The 19,331-nt window shown below is 42.5% G+C and overlaps 1 protein-coding gene across 1 annotated transcript in view; it reads left to right on the forward strand.

Moving 5' to 3' along the window:
• Nucleotides 1-236: 236 nt before the first annotated feature.
• LOC139389486 (protein patched homolog 1-like) overlaps nucleotides 237-19,331 on the forward strand; it is a 139,346-nt gene continuing 120,251 nt past the window's right edge. The window contains exons 1-2 of the mRNA XM_071136317.1: nucleotides 237-992; nucleotides 2,125-2,317. Coding sequence (XP_070992418.1) covers nucleotides 825-992; nucleotides 2,125-2,317 — 361 coding nt within the window. The 5' untranslated portion in view covers nucleotides 237-824. The remainder of the gene's footprint in view (nucleotides 993-2,124; nucleotides 2,318-19,331) is intronic.

Consider the following 19,331-nt stretch of genomic DNA (forward strand, 5'->3'; position numbering starts at 1 on the left):
TAATTTGAGGCCAAGCTATCACTAGGCCCTGTTGGTAAAAAAAAAATCTAAATTAAAAACTACAGTTCTGACATTCCTCGAGACCCCTCCATCGAAAAGACGAAGTGTGTTTCCTTCAAAAAATGCTGCTTCAAGAAATGCAGTTCCTTGTGAAAAACCACAAACTCCAGTCTTGGTTGCGCGCAAACGCACAAGAGGGTTGGCTTTCTGAAATGCTCCCCTGAAGTTTGAGACGCACACACGAGGGTTGTCGACTTGGGTGGTCGCTCTACTTTACTGAGCTGTTGCTAAGCAGCTAATAATAGTCGTGTTTGCTGAGTAATTTTTGCCCTTCTGGAACCAATCAGATGTGAGAAAATCCGGCCATCTGACAGCCCTAAAGGCGGGATTTCGATTATTTTCGCTTTTACCCCTCCTCCTCTGTTTCCAAATGGAGAGAGGTCTTTTTTCTCCTCTGTTGAATCTCAGAGTTCGCGGTGTCGCGGCCCAAGGGAAGACCACATAGAACACACAGAATGCTACGACCATCGAACGTTCCAAGCCGCCGTTTTGTAGATGGGAATGGCTTTTTCCACTTTGCCGTATAAGATAAATACCGTTTTTTAAGAGAAACGCTGAATGTGCAAAGCGGTGGAGACCTCTGGATCACGAAATGTTGGGATGGAAGGCGCAGACTTTGACTCGCCGTCTCCAACAGCAGTATGAAGTACTTTACGGGTGTGAGATCACCGAGAGTGAAACTGTGTTGCCTTGGGACATTACCACACGCTTTCGGGGAAATATTATAACGTGGAAAAGCAGAACCAGCGCGAAGTCTCCGCAACATGGCCTCGGCAGCTAATGCCTCCTCTGAGCAGGAAAACAGGGACCCCGATCGGCCGAGGATAACGCGGAGGAACAGGGGGAACTATCTCTCAACAGCGCCTGATTTGGAGTATTTGCAGCGGCCAAGTTACTGCGATGCAGCTTTCGCCTTGCAGCAAATATCCGAGGTGCTTATTATTTGACATGTTTGAGTGAAATTACATGGGTATAGTTCTACTATAATTAAACTGCCCAACATTGTCAAGTCGCTAGGTAACGGGATAGAAGACGGGCAGGGGAGAGGGGTTGGGGTGTACCGCTATGCCGTGTAATCTATGTTGTGATTTGCTATTCAATTATAGTTCACTTTTCTCGCGTTTAGACTATTTCTGATCCATGTTTGGAATATAGGCTACACATATTATATAGGCTACATTCGGCTACAATGTTTAAATAACGGTCGCGCAACTAGGCTACACAGTGAGGGCTATTCACTACTTTTGCACAATTAAAATGTACATAACAGTTTAGACCGATGTGTTTTCGCACTGATCGAACACGATTCCAACTGCCCAGACGTCTCCACGATGTTATCTTTACTGTGGAGTCGTTCTCTGTTCTCTTCTCTAATGCAAAAATCCATGTGGCTACCCTCTTCCGTTCACAAATATTGTCGTAGCCTAACTCCCTCGGTGATGGCTACTCCACTCAGATCACACACGCAGCTCTACGGGAATGGAATTGTGCGGTGTGTGATTTTGCGGCAGCGTAAAAACTCACGTGAACCTTTTGGGTGGATTAATAGCATCATTCGATACAATGTATTGCAACAAGGCTTGCGCTGTGTTACAATTTGTCACTGACTGACTGCAAGCCATGCTGCGCTTTCCACTCTTACCGGTGTGTGTGGTAAAAACAACAAAGTAGCGGACTATAGTCCTGTCGTCCAAAACCGGTGCTTACGTCGCTGGCCCGTGAACTATCTCTTTCCTTCCTCGACGTAGGAGGTCCAGCCACTGCCTTTTTGGGCCAGAATAACAGGCCTACTCCGAGGTTCTTATTCAGAACAGTAAACATTGATGTACCATACTGAACACACTGCACGTGTAGGCCCCAATGAAGTATGGATCTAGAACAACTGGCATGCTAATTGCACTTACCATACCAATGTAATAACACATTTATTAACATGTATTTTATTATATGATAACCGTGAAGTCCTCTCCACATAACACTACATTCAAATGATCAACAATTATAAATATTTGATGCTCCCAGCACTTGTTTAGGGAGTAATATGCTGGATTTCTGTTGTCGCAGGGGAACGCGACTGGAAGAAAAGCACCGCTGTGGCTGAGAGCGAAGTTTCAGAGACTCTTGTTTAAATTGGGCTGTTACATACAAAAGAACTGTGGAAAGTTTTTGGTTGTGGGTCTATTGGTATTCGGAGCTTTCGCTGTTGGCTTACGGGCAGCTAATCTGGAAACCGACGTGGAGAAACTCTGGGTAGAAGGTAAGAATTTCTTTTTAAATAATTTTGGTCACTTTTCATGTTGAGTCGTTTGTCCTTCCTGTTGAGAATAAGCTCAAGTCTGGGAAGGATTGGGTGGTGTGGAGAGGGATGGGGGGTCTTCCAAACAAGCGGAGGTTGTTAATTGTATAGCAGTTTGGCAAGGGGCCAAGTCTAAACTTGAAAATATTTGTATTTCGTTTCATGTTATGCTTTTTGTTGCTTTGGATACGTTGTTGTTGAGTGTAGATGCGCAAAGAAAATGCACAGAGTGTTTCAACAATTTTCTTTAAGTTAAAAGGAAAATGGTTATAAAATCCATGAGATGTTTTGGAGAGAGGAAATTTGGTCAAAGCCGCCATTTTGTGAGTGTGTGTGTGTGTGTGTCTGCCTGCCCCCAGCAGTTGAATGTGATCCGCGCACAGCTCGGAGACTGTGTGTGGTCCCGTTTTGGACAGCTCTCAACTTTCCAAGAAAGATTTGTCTCTGGCTGAAAGCGGAGTGCGGACAGAAACGCATGTGTACAAAAGTAGACCATCTGAAACTCAGGGTTATGCTATTTGTTTACGAAATCCGTTATGTAGAATAAGTGTATTTTTGTTTGAAAGGGGACTTTGAGCATGGGTGGTGATTTTGGGGAGGGGGAGGGGCAGCGTTTTTTTCCCATTTGATCTGCATTCCAGTAGTTTAGGACCGTGGTAGCCTATATTTGAGTCATGTATGGGTCATCAATTCACTCACCTTTGAAATGTGAGCAGTTTGAAAGAGATCATAATTTGGATTTATGATTTAAACGTTATTGCCATTAGGCCATGGTTGTTTACATAATATATTTCTGAAGTATCTTTAGGCTCAGCCTATGCTCATTAGGCTACTATAGTGCCATGTGAACAATCATCCCAGCAGATATATATATATATATTTACAGATTTCTCCCTCATATAGGCTGATGCAAGCCAGTTCAGCTAGTGAGGGTCAATCAAACTCTCAAAGTTACCCTTTTCTGGTGCCAGTCAGACATAAGCTATAGACTAAACCTTAAGTTGTGTGTCAAGACTAAAGTATATTATAGCCTACTAGATACAGTTATTTTAAATAGTAATTATTTATTACTGTGTAATGATATGCTATATTATTTCAAAGCATGTGGATTTTATCAAAAACATATTTTAGAATGAATCCCTTTAATTTCAATGTCCAAATCCCTTTCCTTCCTTTGCTAACTATCCAATGGCTACTCTTATAGTTGACTGTAGGGTTGGGAGGAATCCAAAAACCTTCCTTCTCTCATCCCTGGATTTACGGTATTACTGACTTAGTACACAAGGGGGCCGCACAACAAATCTAAAAAGCCCTTTGGGAATGCTAACACAATTTGCACAAGTAACAGCGAATTTCTGTGGAGGCTGCTAGCTAAATTTGCCAACGATCATAAAATAACATAAACGAATCGCAAAGACAGGCAATCCAGCTCATAAAGTTATACAGTACCAGTCAATAGCTTGGACATACCTAATCATTCAAGGCTTTTTACCTTTATTTTGACTATTTTCTACATTGTAGAATAATAGTAAAGACATCAAAACTATGTAATAACACATATGGTATCATGTTGTAACCAAAAAAGTGTTAAAGATATCAAAATATATTTTCTATTGAGATTCTTCAAAGTAGCCACCCTTTGCCTTCATGACAGCTTTGCACACTCATAACATTCACTCAACCAGCTTCATGAGGTGTGGAATGCATTTGAATTAACAGGTGTGTCTTGTTAAAAGTTAATTTGTGGAATTTCTTTCATTCTTTATGCGTTTGAGCCAATCAGCTGTGTTGTGACAAGGTAGGGGTGGTATACAAAAGGCCAAGTCCATATTATGGCAAGAACAGTTCAAATAAGCAAAGGTAATCATTACTTTAATACATGAAGGTCAGTCAATAAGTACAATTTAAAGAACTTTTAAAGTTTCTTCAAGTGCAGTCGCAAAAACCATAAAGTGCTATGATGAAACTTGCTCTCATGAGGAAAGGAAGACCCAGAGTTACCTCTGCTGCAGAGGATACGTTCATTAGAGTTCCAGCCTCAGAAATTGCAGCCCATATAAATGTTTCACAGAGTTCAAGTAACAGACACATCTCAACATCAACTGTTCAGAGGATACTGCGTGAATCAGGCCTCCATGGTCGAATTGCTGAAAGAAACCACTACTAAAGGACACTGTGTTTCTTGGGCCAAGAAACACAAGCAATAGACATTAGATTGGTGGAAATCTGTCCTTTGGTCTGATGAGTCCAAATTTGCGATTTTTGGTTCCAACCGCCATGTCTTTGTGAGACGCAGCGTGTTTGAACGGATGATCTCTGCATGTGGTTCCCACCGTGAAGCATGGAGGAGGAGGTGTGATGGTGTGGGGGTGCTTTGCTCGTGACAATGTCGGTTATTTACAATTCAAGGCACACTTAACCAGCATGGCTACCACAGCACTCTGCAGTGATAAGCCATCCCATCTGGTTTGCGCTTAGTGGGACTATGATTTGTTTTTCAACAGGACAATGACCGAACACACCTCCAGGCTGTGTAAGGGCTATTTGACCAAGAAGGAGAGTGATGGAGTGCTGCATCAGATGACCTGGCCTGCACAATCACCCGACCTCAACCCAGTTGAGATGGTTTGGGATGTGTTGGACCGCAGAGTGAAGGAACAGCAGCCAACAAGTGCTCAGGATATGTGGGAACTCCTTTAAGACTGTTGGAAAAGCATTCCAGGTGAAGCTGGTTGAGAGAATGCCAAGAGTGCAAAGCTGTCATCAAGGCAAAGGTTGGCTATCTTGAAGAATCTCAAATATAAAATATATTTTGATTTTGTTTATCACTTTTTTGTTACTACATGATTGTGTTATTTCATATTTATGATATCTTCACTGTTGTTCAATGTAGAAAATAGTCCAAATAAAGAAAAACCCTTGAATGAAAAACCCTTGAATGTATAGGTGTGTCCAAACTTTTGACTGGTACTGTATATTTTTTGAAAATCCTAAAATAAATTGTTTCAATGGTATTGACGGTATTGAAAAACCATCCTGTGGCTATTTCCAAATATCCTGGTACATGGTATATATGGTGTACAGCCCAAGCCTAGTTTACTGTGAATTTAGCTGATTTAGTTACAGTAAGGGAGTGTTAATAAAGCACAGCTACATAAAGTGGTTTCTTCTTTCCTGGACCTATCCTAATGTTGCACAGCTCCATGGTTCTTCACACACAAGCCTGTCAGCTGAGTCTTGCTGGCAGATGGTCAACTACACATCTACACGTCCACTACAGCACAGGCTTTTCAGCCGTTGCTATTTCCCTACATTGTGTTATTGTTTTGTTATGTCAAGGTGTTAGAACCCAGGGTCATCTACTGTAAGTAGTTTAGCCAAGTTTATTGTGATGACTGATGGCTGAGGTTTGCATGTGCACACACTATTGCATGAGAACACACACGCATATGCGCACACACACACACTTTTCCCAGGTCAGGGACTGAGGGTTTCCAGATGCTAGTTGGGAGATATGTGTTTGTTTAGATTAGACTGTGCAGCTGAGGGATAGATTAGTACTGCCTGGACAGTGGAGGGCTGCTCTAGGCTCTGCTCAGCACAGGGGGAACTGTTGCCCAACGTCAACGTGAAGAGGTAGAGAGCAAGGGAGGAAATGGTATGAGAGAAGAGCAGAGGAGGAGACAGGAGAGGAGAAGAGATAGAAAGAGAAAGGAAGGTATAAGAAGAGGTGGAGTAGGAGAGAGTGCGTCTGTTTATGTTTCATTTGGACCTGTTCCTCTTCATGTGACCTCTCCATGACCCCACCTGGGAGCTCTGGCCATTAGGACACACACACACACCATAGCATATCTCTCATTGGAATTGAGTGGAGTTGCATGGGTGATCTCATGCTGTATTTCATCACCTGCTATGTTTATGGTTCATCCTGCTAGGTCAGTAGTTTAGTACTGCAGCTCTTATTCAAAGAGAATCACATTCATCAGCCTTGGTTAGGGTTTACTTTCTTCACAAAATAATTGTTTTTGTGGTGTAGGGTTAGGGCTGTTTTTTTGTTGAATTGGGAAAGGAATTGTGTGTTGGGTCTGGGGCTGAGGATGTTGGTGTGTTATGGGACTGGAACTGGGGATAGGGCTGTGCCCATAGGATAACTCTTTTTGGTTCCAGGTTGGGGAACATCCTGCGCGCGTGCCATGTCTATTTCTATGGGCTCAAGCACTATTCATGACACAAACCGTTCACACCCCTCTTGTTGGCGGAGAGAGGTTAGCAGGTTTAAAGCTTATTTCCTGCAATTTTACACATTTTGTCATGGGGTGCATATAAAATGTTGCAGTTTTAAACCTAGTTTTCTTGAAAATCTATACATTTTGTCATGTCTAATGTGTATTCATGTGTTATTTGAGTCACAAAAAAATGACAACAATATATATGGGCTAAAAAAACGAATAAAAAAAAGTTTGTTCACATAGGCTCTGCTCTTTAAGGTATGCAATGACGAACATGACTGTAACGTCTGCCTCCAGCTCACACTCTCAAACACATAGATCCCCTGAACGCAGCTCACTCTCCAGATCCCAATAACCTGAATTCTGATCACCTGTTCACACACCCGTATGTCATTATCACACACTATTTAGTTCAGTTCATTGCACCCCATCATTGTGAGGTATTGTTTGTTTTTGTCCACATTCTAGTTGGAGCGCTGATTAGTTCCATATTAGGCCTCCCGTGTATTGTAGTGTTTGGCCTTCCTCACTAACAATGCCTTTTTGCCTATTCCCTGCCTGTACTTTTGCCTATCAGATTTCCTGTCATCAACCTCTTGCCTGATCTCCCGGACTTCGTTATTAGCCTTTTCCCTGCCTGTACTGTTACTTTTTTGGAGTTCCTGTGTATGACCTTCTGCCTGCCCCTGGACCCTGCTACCTGCCTCCTCCTGTGAATGACCTTCTGCCTGCCCCTGGACCCTGCTACCTGCCTCTTCCTGTGTATGACCTTCTGCCTGCCCCTGGACCCAGCTACCTGCCTCCTCCTGTGTATGACCTCCTGCCTGCCCCTGGACCCAGCTACCTGCCTCCTCCTGTGGTCCTTTACTAATAAACACCTGCTGCGCCCTGCGCTTGAAACCAGCACTCTGTCTCCCATCGTATTCATTACAATGACAAGAGGAACTGATAATGCACTACCCAATTTCTAAATTGCACCTTGTGCATTCTACTATTACAGCTTTCAAGAATAAGTTTAAAGCCAAACTGAGTTCCTTAAAATATATTTATATATACACTACCTTTCAAAAGTTGAGTCGCTTAGAAATGTTCTTGTTTTTTAAAGAAAAGCAAATTTTTTGTCCACTAAAATAACATACAAGTGATCAGAAATAACGTGTAGACATTGTTAATGTTGTAAATTACTATTGTAGCTGGAAACGTCTGGTTTTGAATGGAATACCTACATAGGCCTACAGAGGCCCATTACCAGCAACCATCAGTCTTGTGTCCGAATGGCACGTTGTGTTAGCTAATCCAAGTTTATCATTTAAAAAGCAAGTTGATCATTAGAAAACCCTTTTGTAATTATGTTAGCACAGCTGAAAACTGTTGTCCTGATTAAAGAAGCAATAAAACTGGCCTTCTATAGACGAGTTGAGTATCTGGAGCATCAGCATTTGTGGGTTCGATTACAGACTTAAAATGAAAATAAACAAATCATTTTCTTCTGAAGCTCATCAGTCTATTTTTGTTCTGAGAAATGAAGGCTATTCCATGTGAGAAATTGCCAAGAAGCTGAAGATCTCATACAACGCTGTGTTCACAGAACAGTGCAAACTGGCTCTAAACAGAATAGAAAGAGGAGTGGGAGGCCCTGTTGCACAACAGTCAAAATTCCCTGTCTTTAGTCAGTTAGGATCACCACTTTATTTTAAGAATGTGAAATGTCAGAATAAAAGCAGAGAGAATGATTTATTTCAGCTTTTATTTCTTTCATCAAATTCCCAGGGGTCCGAAGTCTACATACTCTCAATTAGTATTTGGTAGCATTGCCTTTAAATTGTTTAACCTGGGTCAAACATTGTGGGTAGCCTTCCACAAGTTTCCCACAATAAGTTGGGTGAATTGTTTTGCCCATTCCTCCTGACAGAGCTGGTGTAACTGAGTCAGGTTTGTAGGCCTCCTTGCTCGCCCACACTTTTTCAATTCTGCCCACACATGTTCTATAGGATTGAGGTCAGGGCTTTGTAATGGCCACTCCAATACCTTGACTTTGTTGTCCTTAAGCCATTTTGCCACAACTTTGTAAGTATGTTTGGGGTCATTGTCCATTTGGAAGACCCATTTGTGACCAAGCTTTAACTTCCTGAGTGATGCCTTGAGTTGTTGCTTCAATATATCCACATAATTGTCCTACCTCATGATGCCATGTATTTTGTGAAGTGCACCAGTCCCTCCTGCAGAAAAGCACCCCCGCAACATGATGCTGCCACGCCCGTGCTTCACGGTTGGGATGGTGTTCTTTCGCTAACAAGCCTCCCCCTTTTTCCTCCAAACATAACGATGGTCATTATGGCCAGTTCTATTTTTGTTTCATCAGACCAGAATACATTTCTCCAAAAAGTATGATCTTTGTCCCCATGTGTAGTTGCAGACCATAGTCTGGCTTTTTTTTTGGTGGTTTTGGAGCAGTGGCTTATTTCTTAACCTTTCAGGTTATGTCGATATAGGACTCATTTTACTGTGGATATAGATAGTTTTGTATCGGTTTCCTCCAGCATCTTCACAAGGTCCTTTGCTGTTGTTCTGGAATTTATTTGCACTTTTCGCACCAAGGTACGTTCAACTCTAGGAGACAGAACGTGTCTCCTTCCTGAGTTGTATGACGGCTGCGTGGTCCCATGGTGTTTATACTTGCGTACTATTGTTTGTACAGATGAACGTCGTACCTTCAGGTGTTTGGAAATTGCTTCTAAGGATGAACCAGATTTGTGGAGGTCTACAATGTATTTTCTGTGGTCTTGGCGGATTTCTTTTGATCAAGCAAAGAGGCACTGAGTATGTAGGTAGGCCTTGAAATACATCCACAGGTACACCTCTAATTGACTCAAATGTCTATTAGCCTATCAGAAGCTTCTAAAGCCGTGCCATCATTTTCTGGAATTTTCCAAGCTGTTTAAAGGCACAGTCAACTTAGTGTATGTACATTTCTGACCCACTGGAATTGTGATAAAGTGAATTGTAAGTGAAATAATCTGTCTGTAAACAATTGTTGGGAAATTACTTGTCGTGCACAAAGTAGATGTCCTAACCGACTTGCCAAAACTATAGTTTGCTGTCAAGAAATGTGTGGAGCGGTTGAAAAATGAGTTTTAATGACTCCAACCTAAGACTTCAACTGTATATAGAAACACACACTAACAATAATATAAACATGTAAAGTGTTGGTCCCATGTTTCATGAGCTGACATAGAAAATCCCAGACATTTTACATCCAACAAAAAGCTTATTTCTCTCAAATGTTGTGCACAAATGTGCTTACATCCCTTTTTAGTGAGCATTTCTCCTTTGCCAAGATAACCCTTCCACCTGACAGGTGTGGCATATCAAGAAGCTGATTAAACAGCATGATCATGGAGAGAGAGAGAGAGTCTCTGCTGAGAGTTTGAGAATGAAATAGGAGTGTTGTGAAGGTCTGTGTGTATTTCTCACTGTGTCCGTGCATGTGTGTGTCTGTGCACATGTGTGTGTGTTCATGCAGTGCATGTGTCTCATTTGACTCCCATCCCTCCAGCAGAGGGCAGTCAGATTTAATCAGAGTTATATTTCTCATCTATCAATGTTTATCAGCATATTCTCTCTCTCTCATCTATTGCTGGGGAGTCTTATGGATCAGCCTGGCTTTTCACAGCAGGTTGTCCTATTTGGTGTGTGTATGTGTGTTCTTTGGAAAATGTGCCCTGCCTTGGCTGTGCAGCAACATGACTGGACGTACAGAGAAATGTTTGCGTGCTGTTGATGCACCGTTGCTCTTATGACGACTAATTCGTCAACAAATAACGTCATGTAGAGAAGCAGTGGTGTTTCCTCCCATAGGAGTGTGATGCAGTTCAGTTGGTTAGCTTGTTGTTGTTCTGCTTGTTTAGGCAGGGTACTGTAATGCTGGGTGACTATCAAATCAAATCACATTTTATTTGTCACATACTCCGAATACAACAGGTGTAGTAGACCTTACCGTGAAATGCTTACTTACAATCCCTTAACCATTAATGTAATCTTAAGAAAATAAGAGTCAGTGTGCGAGGGTACAGATTATTTGAGGTAATTGTGGTAATATGTACGTGTAGGTAGGGGTAAAGTGACCGTGGAAGGGCCTTGTCAAATGTTCATGTGGACAGGGGAGGAGAAGGGAGAAAGAGAGAGAGGGAATAGGAGGAGGTTGAGAGAGTGAAGAGAGAGAGAGGAGGAGATCGATAGAGAGGAGGGGGAAGAGGGAGAAGATAGAAGAAGGGAAATAGAAAGAGAAGAGAGACTCATGGCTTCTTCTCACAGGATTGTGGTGATGGTGTTCCTGATTGAATAATCCTCCTTTTGATGTATATAGGAACACACACACACACACACACACACACACACACACACACACACACACACACACACACACACACACACACACACACACACACACACACACACACACACACACACACACACACACACACACACACACACACACAGTCCCCTCTGTTTTGCTTCTGAGTGAGTTAGGAGCTAGTTGTATGGGACTGGCTATTTCTGTTAACCTCTCTGTGCAATCCTATCCTCTTCCTCTCCTACTCTCAAAGACTTCTCCCGCTCACTCCCGCCTCTCTCATTTTGCAGACACAAGCAATCAAACATGCACAAGTGCCGGCACAAACACACATGATTGTAGCCTAATTGCACGGCAACACACGCATTGCACTGCATGTGTGCACACGCGCACAGACACACACACACATGTTGTGATCTTCTATCTGCGTGGGGAGCTAAAATTTATTTCCATTCAAAATCCTATTTTCCCTAAACCTAAACCTTAACACTATCCTTGACCCGTATCCCAAACCATGAACCTAACTCATAACCCTAACCACTAACCCTAATTCTAAGCTTAACCCTAAATCTAACCTCTAATGTGCTGACCACACTGCTAGCATAACGTGCGCGAGCTTTGCAAAATAAATGTACACATAAATGTTATTCAATCATTGCATCCAAACTGCTCGCGCGCGTCAACGAGCGTCTGCGTAGCCAGGCGCTAAAATGAAATAGAATAAATAAAATATAACTAAAATAGAGGCGCTGCAAGTCCCGCCTCTCCCATCTCCTCATTGGTGTTTAGGAGCATATATCCACGATTGAAAGATGAACTGAGGTCCACACTCCAGTCCAGTTGCAAGTCAACATATATAAAAAATCGAATTAAAAAAAGAGTTCTTAACAGGGAGTGTTTTTTTTTTTACCCTCGCACCTTGAAGTTTTTTACCCTCGCACCTTGATGTTTTTTACCCTCGCACCTTGAAGTTTTTTACCCTCGCACCTTGAAGTTTTTTTACCCTCGCACCTTGAAGTTTTTTACCCTCGCACCTTGACGTTTTTTACCCTCGCTCCTTGAAGTTTTTTACCCTCGCACCTTGAAGTTTTTTACCCTCGCACCTTGAAGTTTTTTACCCTCGCACCTTGACGTTTTTTACCCTCGCTCCTTGAAGTTTTTTACCCTCGCACCTTGAAGTTTTTTACCCTCGCACCTTGAAGTTTTTTACCCTCGCACCTTGAAGTTTTTTACCCTCGCACCTTGAAGTTTTTTACCCTCGCACCTTGACGTTTTTTACCCTCGCTCCTTGAAGTTTTTTACCCTCGCACCTTGAAGTTTTTTACCCTCGCACCTTGATGTTTTTTACCCTCGCTCCTTGACGTTTTTTACCCTCGCACCTTGAAGTTTTTTACCCTCGCACCTTGAAGTTTTTTACCCTCGCACCTTGAAGTTTTTTACCCTCGCTCCTTGACGTTTTTTACCCTCGCACCTTGCATTTCAGGTAAAACAACACCCCAATGTTTATATCCCAGGACAAATTAGCTTGCAACAGCAAGCTAGCTAGCTAAATTGGCATGAATATTTAATGTTTTCGACCTGTCCCCAAATTAATATAGTTGGTATTTCAACCTGCGTGTCCTTATTGCGTCTAGTGTGGATGGACAAAATCAACATGCGCACGCAGATGTGTGTGCCCAGTCTAGTTAGTATATAAGCTTAAAATAGGGATGTGGGAAATGTCCCTAAGAGGTACAATTCTCCTTGTTTTACTGTCCTTATGGGGACTTTTGGGGATTTTAAGTCCCCACAGTGATAGAAAAAACAACCCCCCCCCACACACACACACATGCAAATTTAAATGTGGGCTCCATTTTCTCTTTTCTTTCTGTTTACCGGTTGACTCCAAACAGGATTAAGCCGTCAGTAGAATGACATTCCAGCATGTTGTGTTGAACTTTACTAGTTTATGAAATGTGCAGATGAGCTGGAGAAGGACTCGTCTGAGTTAGTGTGCACTGAGGTTTGGCTCTGTTTTTAAAAGTAAATATTTTAAAATAATGTTTATTCCCAATGATTTATATGGTGAAATAAAGGTTAAATACACTTTAAAAGTTACAACTTTAGTGTGTGTGTGTGTGCGTGTGTGTGTGTGCCGTAGGAATGGATGCTCTCCCGTTCACAAACAACCTTCCGAGATGCCTGCAAGTGCTGTGTTTACATTCTGCATACTTTTAGACGCACTTATTCAAAAACCAGAGCCCTGCGAATGGTCAACCATAAGAGACTCCTCCAAAACTCCCCTTCCCTGCCTCTCTCAATTCAATTCAATTCAAGGGGCTTTATTGGCATGGGAAACATATGTTAACATTGCCAAAGTAAGTGAAGTAGATAATATACAAAAGTGAAATAAACAATAAAAATGAACAGTAAACATTACACTCACAGAAGTTCCAAAATAATAAAGACATTACAAATGTCATATTATGTATAAATGCAGTGTTGTAACGATGTGCAAATGGTTAAAGTACAAAAGGGAAAATAAATAAACATAAATATGGGTTGTATTTACAATGGTGTTTGTTCTTCACTGGTTACCCTTTGCTTGTGGCAACAGGTCACAAATCTTGAAGCTGTGAGGGCACACTGTGGTATTTCACCCAGTAGATATGGGAGTTTATCAGAATCGGGTTTGTTCTGTGTAATCTGAGGGAAATACTGTATGTGTCTCTAATATGGTCATACATTTGGCAGGAGGTGAGGAGGTGCAACTCAGTTTCCACCTAATTTTGTGGGAAATGTTCTCTTGAGAGCCAGGTCTTCTTACGGCGGCATTTCTCAAATGCAAGGCTATGCTCATTGAGTCTGTATATAGTCAAAGCTAACCTTAAGTTTGGGTCAGTCACAGTGGTCAGGTATTCTGCCGCTGTGTACTCTCTGTTCAGGGCCAAATAGCATTCTAGTTTGCTCTGTTTTTTTATTTTTATTTCCATTGCGTCAAGTTATCTTTTTGTTTTCTCATGATTTGGTTGGTTCTAATTGTGTTTCTGTCTCTCTCTCTCTCTCTCTCTCTCTCTCTCTCTCTCTCTCTCTCTCTCTCTCTCTGTCTCTCTCTCTCTCACTCTCCCTCTCTCTCTCCCTCTCTCTCTCTCTCTCTCTCTCTCTCTCTCTCTCTCTCTCTCTCTCTCTCTCTCTCTCTCTCTCTCTCTCTCACTCTCCCTCTCTCTCTCTCTCTCTCTCTCTCTCTCTCTCTCTCTCTCTCTCTCTCTCTCTCTCTCTCTCTCTCTCTCTCTCTCTCTCTCTCTCTCTCTCTCTCTCTCTCTCTCTCTCTCTCTCTCTCTCTCTCTCTCTCTCTCTCTCTCTCTCTCTCTCTCTCTCTCTCTCTCTCTCTCTCTCTCTCTCTCTCTCTCTCTCTCTCTCTCTCTCTCTCTCTCTCTCTCTCTCTCTCTCTCTCTCTCTCTCTCTCTCTCTCTCTCTCTCTCTCTCTCTCTCTCTCTCTCTCTCTCTCTCTCTCTCTCTCTCTCTCTCTCTCTCTCTCTCTCTCTCTCTCTCTCTCTCTCTCTCTCTCTCTCTCTCTCTCTCTCTCTCTCTCTCTCTCTCTCTCTCTCTCTCTCTCTCTCTCTCTCTCTCTCTCTCTCTCTCTCTCTCTCTCTCTCTCTCTTTCTCTCTCTCTCTCTCTCTTTTAGCTCCACCTCTTTTCCTCTCTGCTGAAAAGGCCTCTTTACTCTAACCCCTCCCCCTCTCCCCCCCCTTCCCCAGAATGCCAGATGTATTGCACAGTGAGGCACAGCAATGTAAACATACAGCCCTGCCATGACAGTCAGGGTGGTCCACCCTCCCTCCTCCTCCTCCTCTTTCCTCTCTTTCCTCTCTTTCCCCTCCTTCCCAGTGCTGGCGGACAGAGGGGCTGGGAGTGCGAGGAACAGCGGAGAGAGACTATTAAAGAATACCAGAACCCACTGTGTTCTCCAATTACATTGAATGAACTACAGGACAAAATACAAACCCTCCAACCCAAAAAGGCCTGTGGTGTTGATGGTAACCTCAATGAAATGATAAATTATACAGGCAACACATTCCAATTGGCTATCCTTATTCTCTTTAACGTCATCCTTAGCTCTGGCATCTTCTCCAATATTTGGAACCAAGGCCTGATCACTTCAATCCACAAAGTGGAGACAAATTTGACCCCAATAACTACCATCCTAATCTCCTACCAAATGTATGACCATATTAGAGACACATATTTCCCCCAGATTACACAGATCCACAGAGAATTCGAAAACACCCAATTTTGATGAACTCCCATATCTACTGGGTGAAATACCAGTGTGCCATCACAGCAGCAATATTTATGACCTGTTGCCACAAGCAAAGGGCAACCAGTGAAGAATGTTTATATATTTTCCTTTTTGTACGTTAACTATTTGCACATAATATGACATTTACATTGTCTTTATTCTTTTGGAACTTCTGTGAGTTTAATGTTTACTGTTAATTTGTTATATTGTATATTGTTTATTTCACCTGTGACCTAGTGGGGCAGTGACCTGCTGTAACTTTTTCTACTACCCTCTCCTTTCCTACCCTAGCCTACCCTCTCCTACCATCAAATATTCTACCCTATCCTACCTACCCTCTCCTACTCTCTCCTGTTCTACCCTCCACTCTCCCACCCTTTCTCACCCTACCCTCTCCTATCCTCTCCTACTCTACTATCCCCTTTTCTCCCTTCTCCTACCCTACACTATTCTACCCTCCCCTATCCTACCCTATCCTACCCTCCCTTACCCTCTCCTACCCTACCCTCCCATCTCCTACCCTATCCTAACTTGCCCTCCCTACCCAACGCTGCCCTACTCTCTCCTACCCTTCCCAACCATCCCCTGGCCTGGCCACACTACTGTACTGTGGTGCCCGCTGGAATGTGGGATTGTGGGATACCTAGAATCAGGAGGCCATTTTACCTAGGATGAAAATATAAAGGCTCCGACAACCTAATACTTTAACGCGGAAGCGTTCGAAAATAAGCAAATCAATGGGACCAGCAATATTGCTGGACTCTACAGGATTACCATTGAAAACGTGACAGGTGGTTTTTCCCATTATTCAGATTACAACCTTTCACTTTCAGTTATTTGAAAATGAAATAATCTCCAAAATATCGCTATTTCTAAAACAAGCCATAGAATGTTGATTGCAATTTCAGTTTAGTCCACCAGAAAAGACAGAACAAATAATACAACAAGTATTATAGTTCAACTCAAAAATAATTACAAAATAAATTAAATAAAAAGTATGATCTTTGTAAATTATATCATAAATAGGATTGCTGGTATTATGTCATACATGCAGCTAACAAAAATATATGGAAATGTCTGCTCTTCCCAAAATTACAACCAACTAATTGCAGCATTACCGCAAAAATGGAGAAGCAAGTGGAACGGGGAAAAAGAAAGGGACTTGTCTGTTGGCATTAAAGACCAAAATTGGTTAAAGAAAATTGCGATAAATAAAGAAGTATACCAGTTTCATTTAAGGACCCAAAATGGACAACTGTGCCATATACAGTTGAAGTCGGAAGTTTACATACACCTTAGCCAAATACATTTAAACTCAGTTTTTCACAATTCTTAGGTCAGAATAATAGGAGAGAGAATGATTTATTTCAGCATTTATTTCATCACATTCCCAGTGGGTCAGAAGTTTTCATAACCTCAATTAGTATTTGGTAGCATTGCCTTTAAGTTGTTTAACTTGGGTCAAACGTTTCGTGTGGCCTTTCACAAGCTTCCCACAATAAGTTGGGTGAATTTTGCCCATTCCTCCTGACAGAGCTGGTGTAACTGAGTCAGGTTTGTAGGACTCCTTGCTCACACCCGCTTTTTAAGTTCTGCCCACAAATTTTCTACAGGATTGAGGTCAGAGCTGTCTGATGGTCACTCCAATACCTTGACTTTGTTATCCTTAAGCCATTTTGCCACAACTTTGGAAGTATGCTTGGGGTCATTGTCCATTTGGAAGACCCATTTGCGAACAAGCTTTAATTTCCTGAGTGATGTCTTGAGATGTTGCTTCAATATATACCACATAGTTTTCCTCTCCCATGATGCCATCTATTTTGTGAAGTGCACCAGTCCCTCCTGCAGAAAAGCACCCCCACAACATGATGCTGCCACCCCCATGCTTCACGGTTGAGATGGTGTTCTTTGGCTTGCAAGCCTCCCCCTTTTTCCTCCAAACAGTTCTATTTTTCGTTTATTCTCTTTGTTATTTTTGTTATAGTGTTCAGTTTAAATCAAAAGCATGAACACTTACCACGCTGCGCTTTGGTCCGATTATTCCTCATCCGACGACGACACTCGTTACAGAACTACCCACCAAAAACGGACCAAGCAGCGTGGTATGTAGGAGCAGAGGGTTCAGGACTCCTGGACATGGGAGAAGATATTGGACGGAAAGGGACCCTGGAGACAGGCTGGGGAATATCACCACCCGAAAAAAGAACTGGAGGCAGCTAAGGCCAAGAGGCGGCGATATGAGGCAAGTGAGCGAAGCAGGCGAGGTTGTACGAGAGGTAGCTCCCCAAACATTTTTTTGGGGGGAACACAGGCGGATTGGAGGAGTCCGGCTATAGACCTGAGCCAACTCCCCGTGCTTGGTACTGGCAGCGTGGTACTGGTCAGTCACAGTGTTGGCGGCGAGGGTCCCCGCTCTAGAGGCGCCACCTAAGTGGGCCAAGCCAGAGGTGGAGCGGGGTCTACGTCCCGCACCAGAGCCGCCACCGCGGAGAAATGCCCACTCAGACCCTCCCCTATAGGTTCAGGTTTTGCGGCCGGAGTCCATGCCACAGGATTGTTTTTCAATAATGTCAATACCGTTGAAACAATTTATTTGAAGATTTTCAAAAAATATACAGTACCAGTCAAAAGTTTAGACACTGTCACGTGTGCTAACTCTCTCGCCTCTAGGTCACAAGGGTGCACGCCTGTCACCAGCGTTACGCGCATAATGACACTCAACTGGACTCCATCCCCTCCTTGATTACCTGCCCTTTATATGTCACTCCCTTTGGTTTCTTCCCCAGTCGTCCTTGTTGCTGTTACATGTCGGTGGCTGTTTGTGTTTCTTGTTTTGTTCATTTATTAAATGTATTCACTTCCTGAACTTGCTTCCCGACTCTCAGCGTGCATTGTTATAGACACTCATTCAAGTTTTTTTCTTTATTTTTACTATTTTCTACATTGTAGAATAATAGTGAAGACAGCAAACTATGAAATAACATATGGAATCATGTAGTAACCAAAAAAGTGTTAAACAAATGAACATATATTTTATATTTGAGATTCTTCAAAGTAGCCACCCTTTGCTTTGATGACAGCTTTGCACAGTCTTGTGGACTCCCCTCAGTCTATGTCATGGATAGAGCAGTTGTTGTTTATGTTTTGTATGTCCAACAATGTCATGTACATGTATACTCAGAGGTCTGAAGTTGGACCAATTTGATTAAACATGCAACAAAGTATTTAGCTGTGGGGCTAGGAGTTTTATTTTTGGGAGCACTGTGCGTCTATGATTTTTTTTCTTCTAGATAATAATTGTTGTAATGATAAAGCTACGCTGTACAGTTGTTTCCGAGTACCCCAGAGCAGGTTAAATCTGGCCCACCAGAAATATTATTTCCCCCCCCCCCAAAAAAAAATAATTATGAATATTTGTTTCCTAAACAAAAATAATTAATATTATTATTTAAAAAAATCTCGGACCAGAGATGCAAAACTCCCAAATGCAATGTCCCAAGAATAAAGTTACCTTACCTAAATAATGCAAAAGTTACATTTTATCTTCATTCATGAGGAGAGAGAATGCAGGAGGCAGTCAACTAATAAAGCAGGCCTTGGACCATTTTGTGGTTCTGAAATGTAAAGCTGAAACCGCAGTGCAATCAATAGGAGGTGAACAGTACCTGGTGCTGAAAATATAGCTAACTTGTTATGCAAGTGTGACTTACTCAATGGGAAGAGTTGCATTTCCCCTCGGACACGATCTTGTGGATGTCGCGTGAGATGGGTGTGATTTTGAAGCGCAGGCAGTCCTCCATTGAAAGTCGGTTCCTGTCGTGAGTCTATATTGCAGTGAATTATTTTACAGTTTGCTACAACTCGACATATTTAATTAAACAGTGATCCATTCTGACTACTACATTTGTCGTCACACAGGACCACATGCTGACAGACCAATCACGGGCCGGCAGGTTACAAGGAGGCTCGCTCTTTGCACATGTCTCTCAGGCAGGATGAAAATGACTACATCGACCATAATCCTTTGCTAGTTATATCCACTTCATCCTTATACATTTTTTGGGGTGCCATTCAGCTCCATTCAGCAATATGGCGCGCTTCCGGCTTCATGC

The sequence above is a fragment of the Oncorhynchus clarkii genome, chromosome 30, assembly GCF_045791955.1.
Source record: "Oncorhynchus clarkii lewisi isolate Uvic-CL-2024 chromosome 30, UVic_Ocla_1.0, whole genome shotgun sequence".
NCBI classification, from domain to species: Eukaryota; Metazoa; Chordata; class Actinopteri; order Salmoniformes; family Salmonidae; genus Oncorhynchus; species Oncorhynchus clarkii.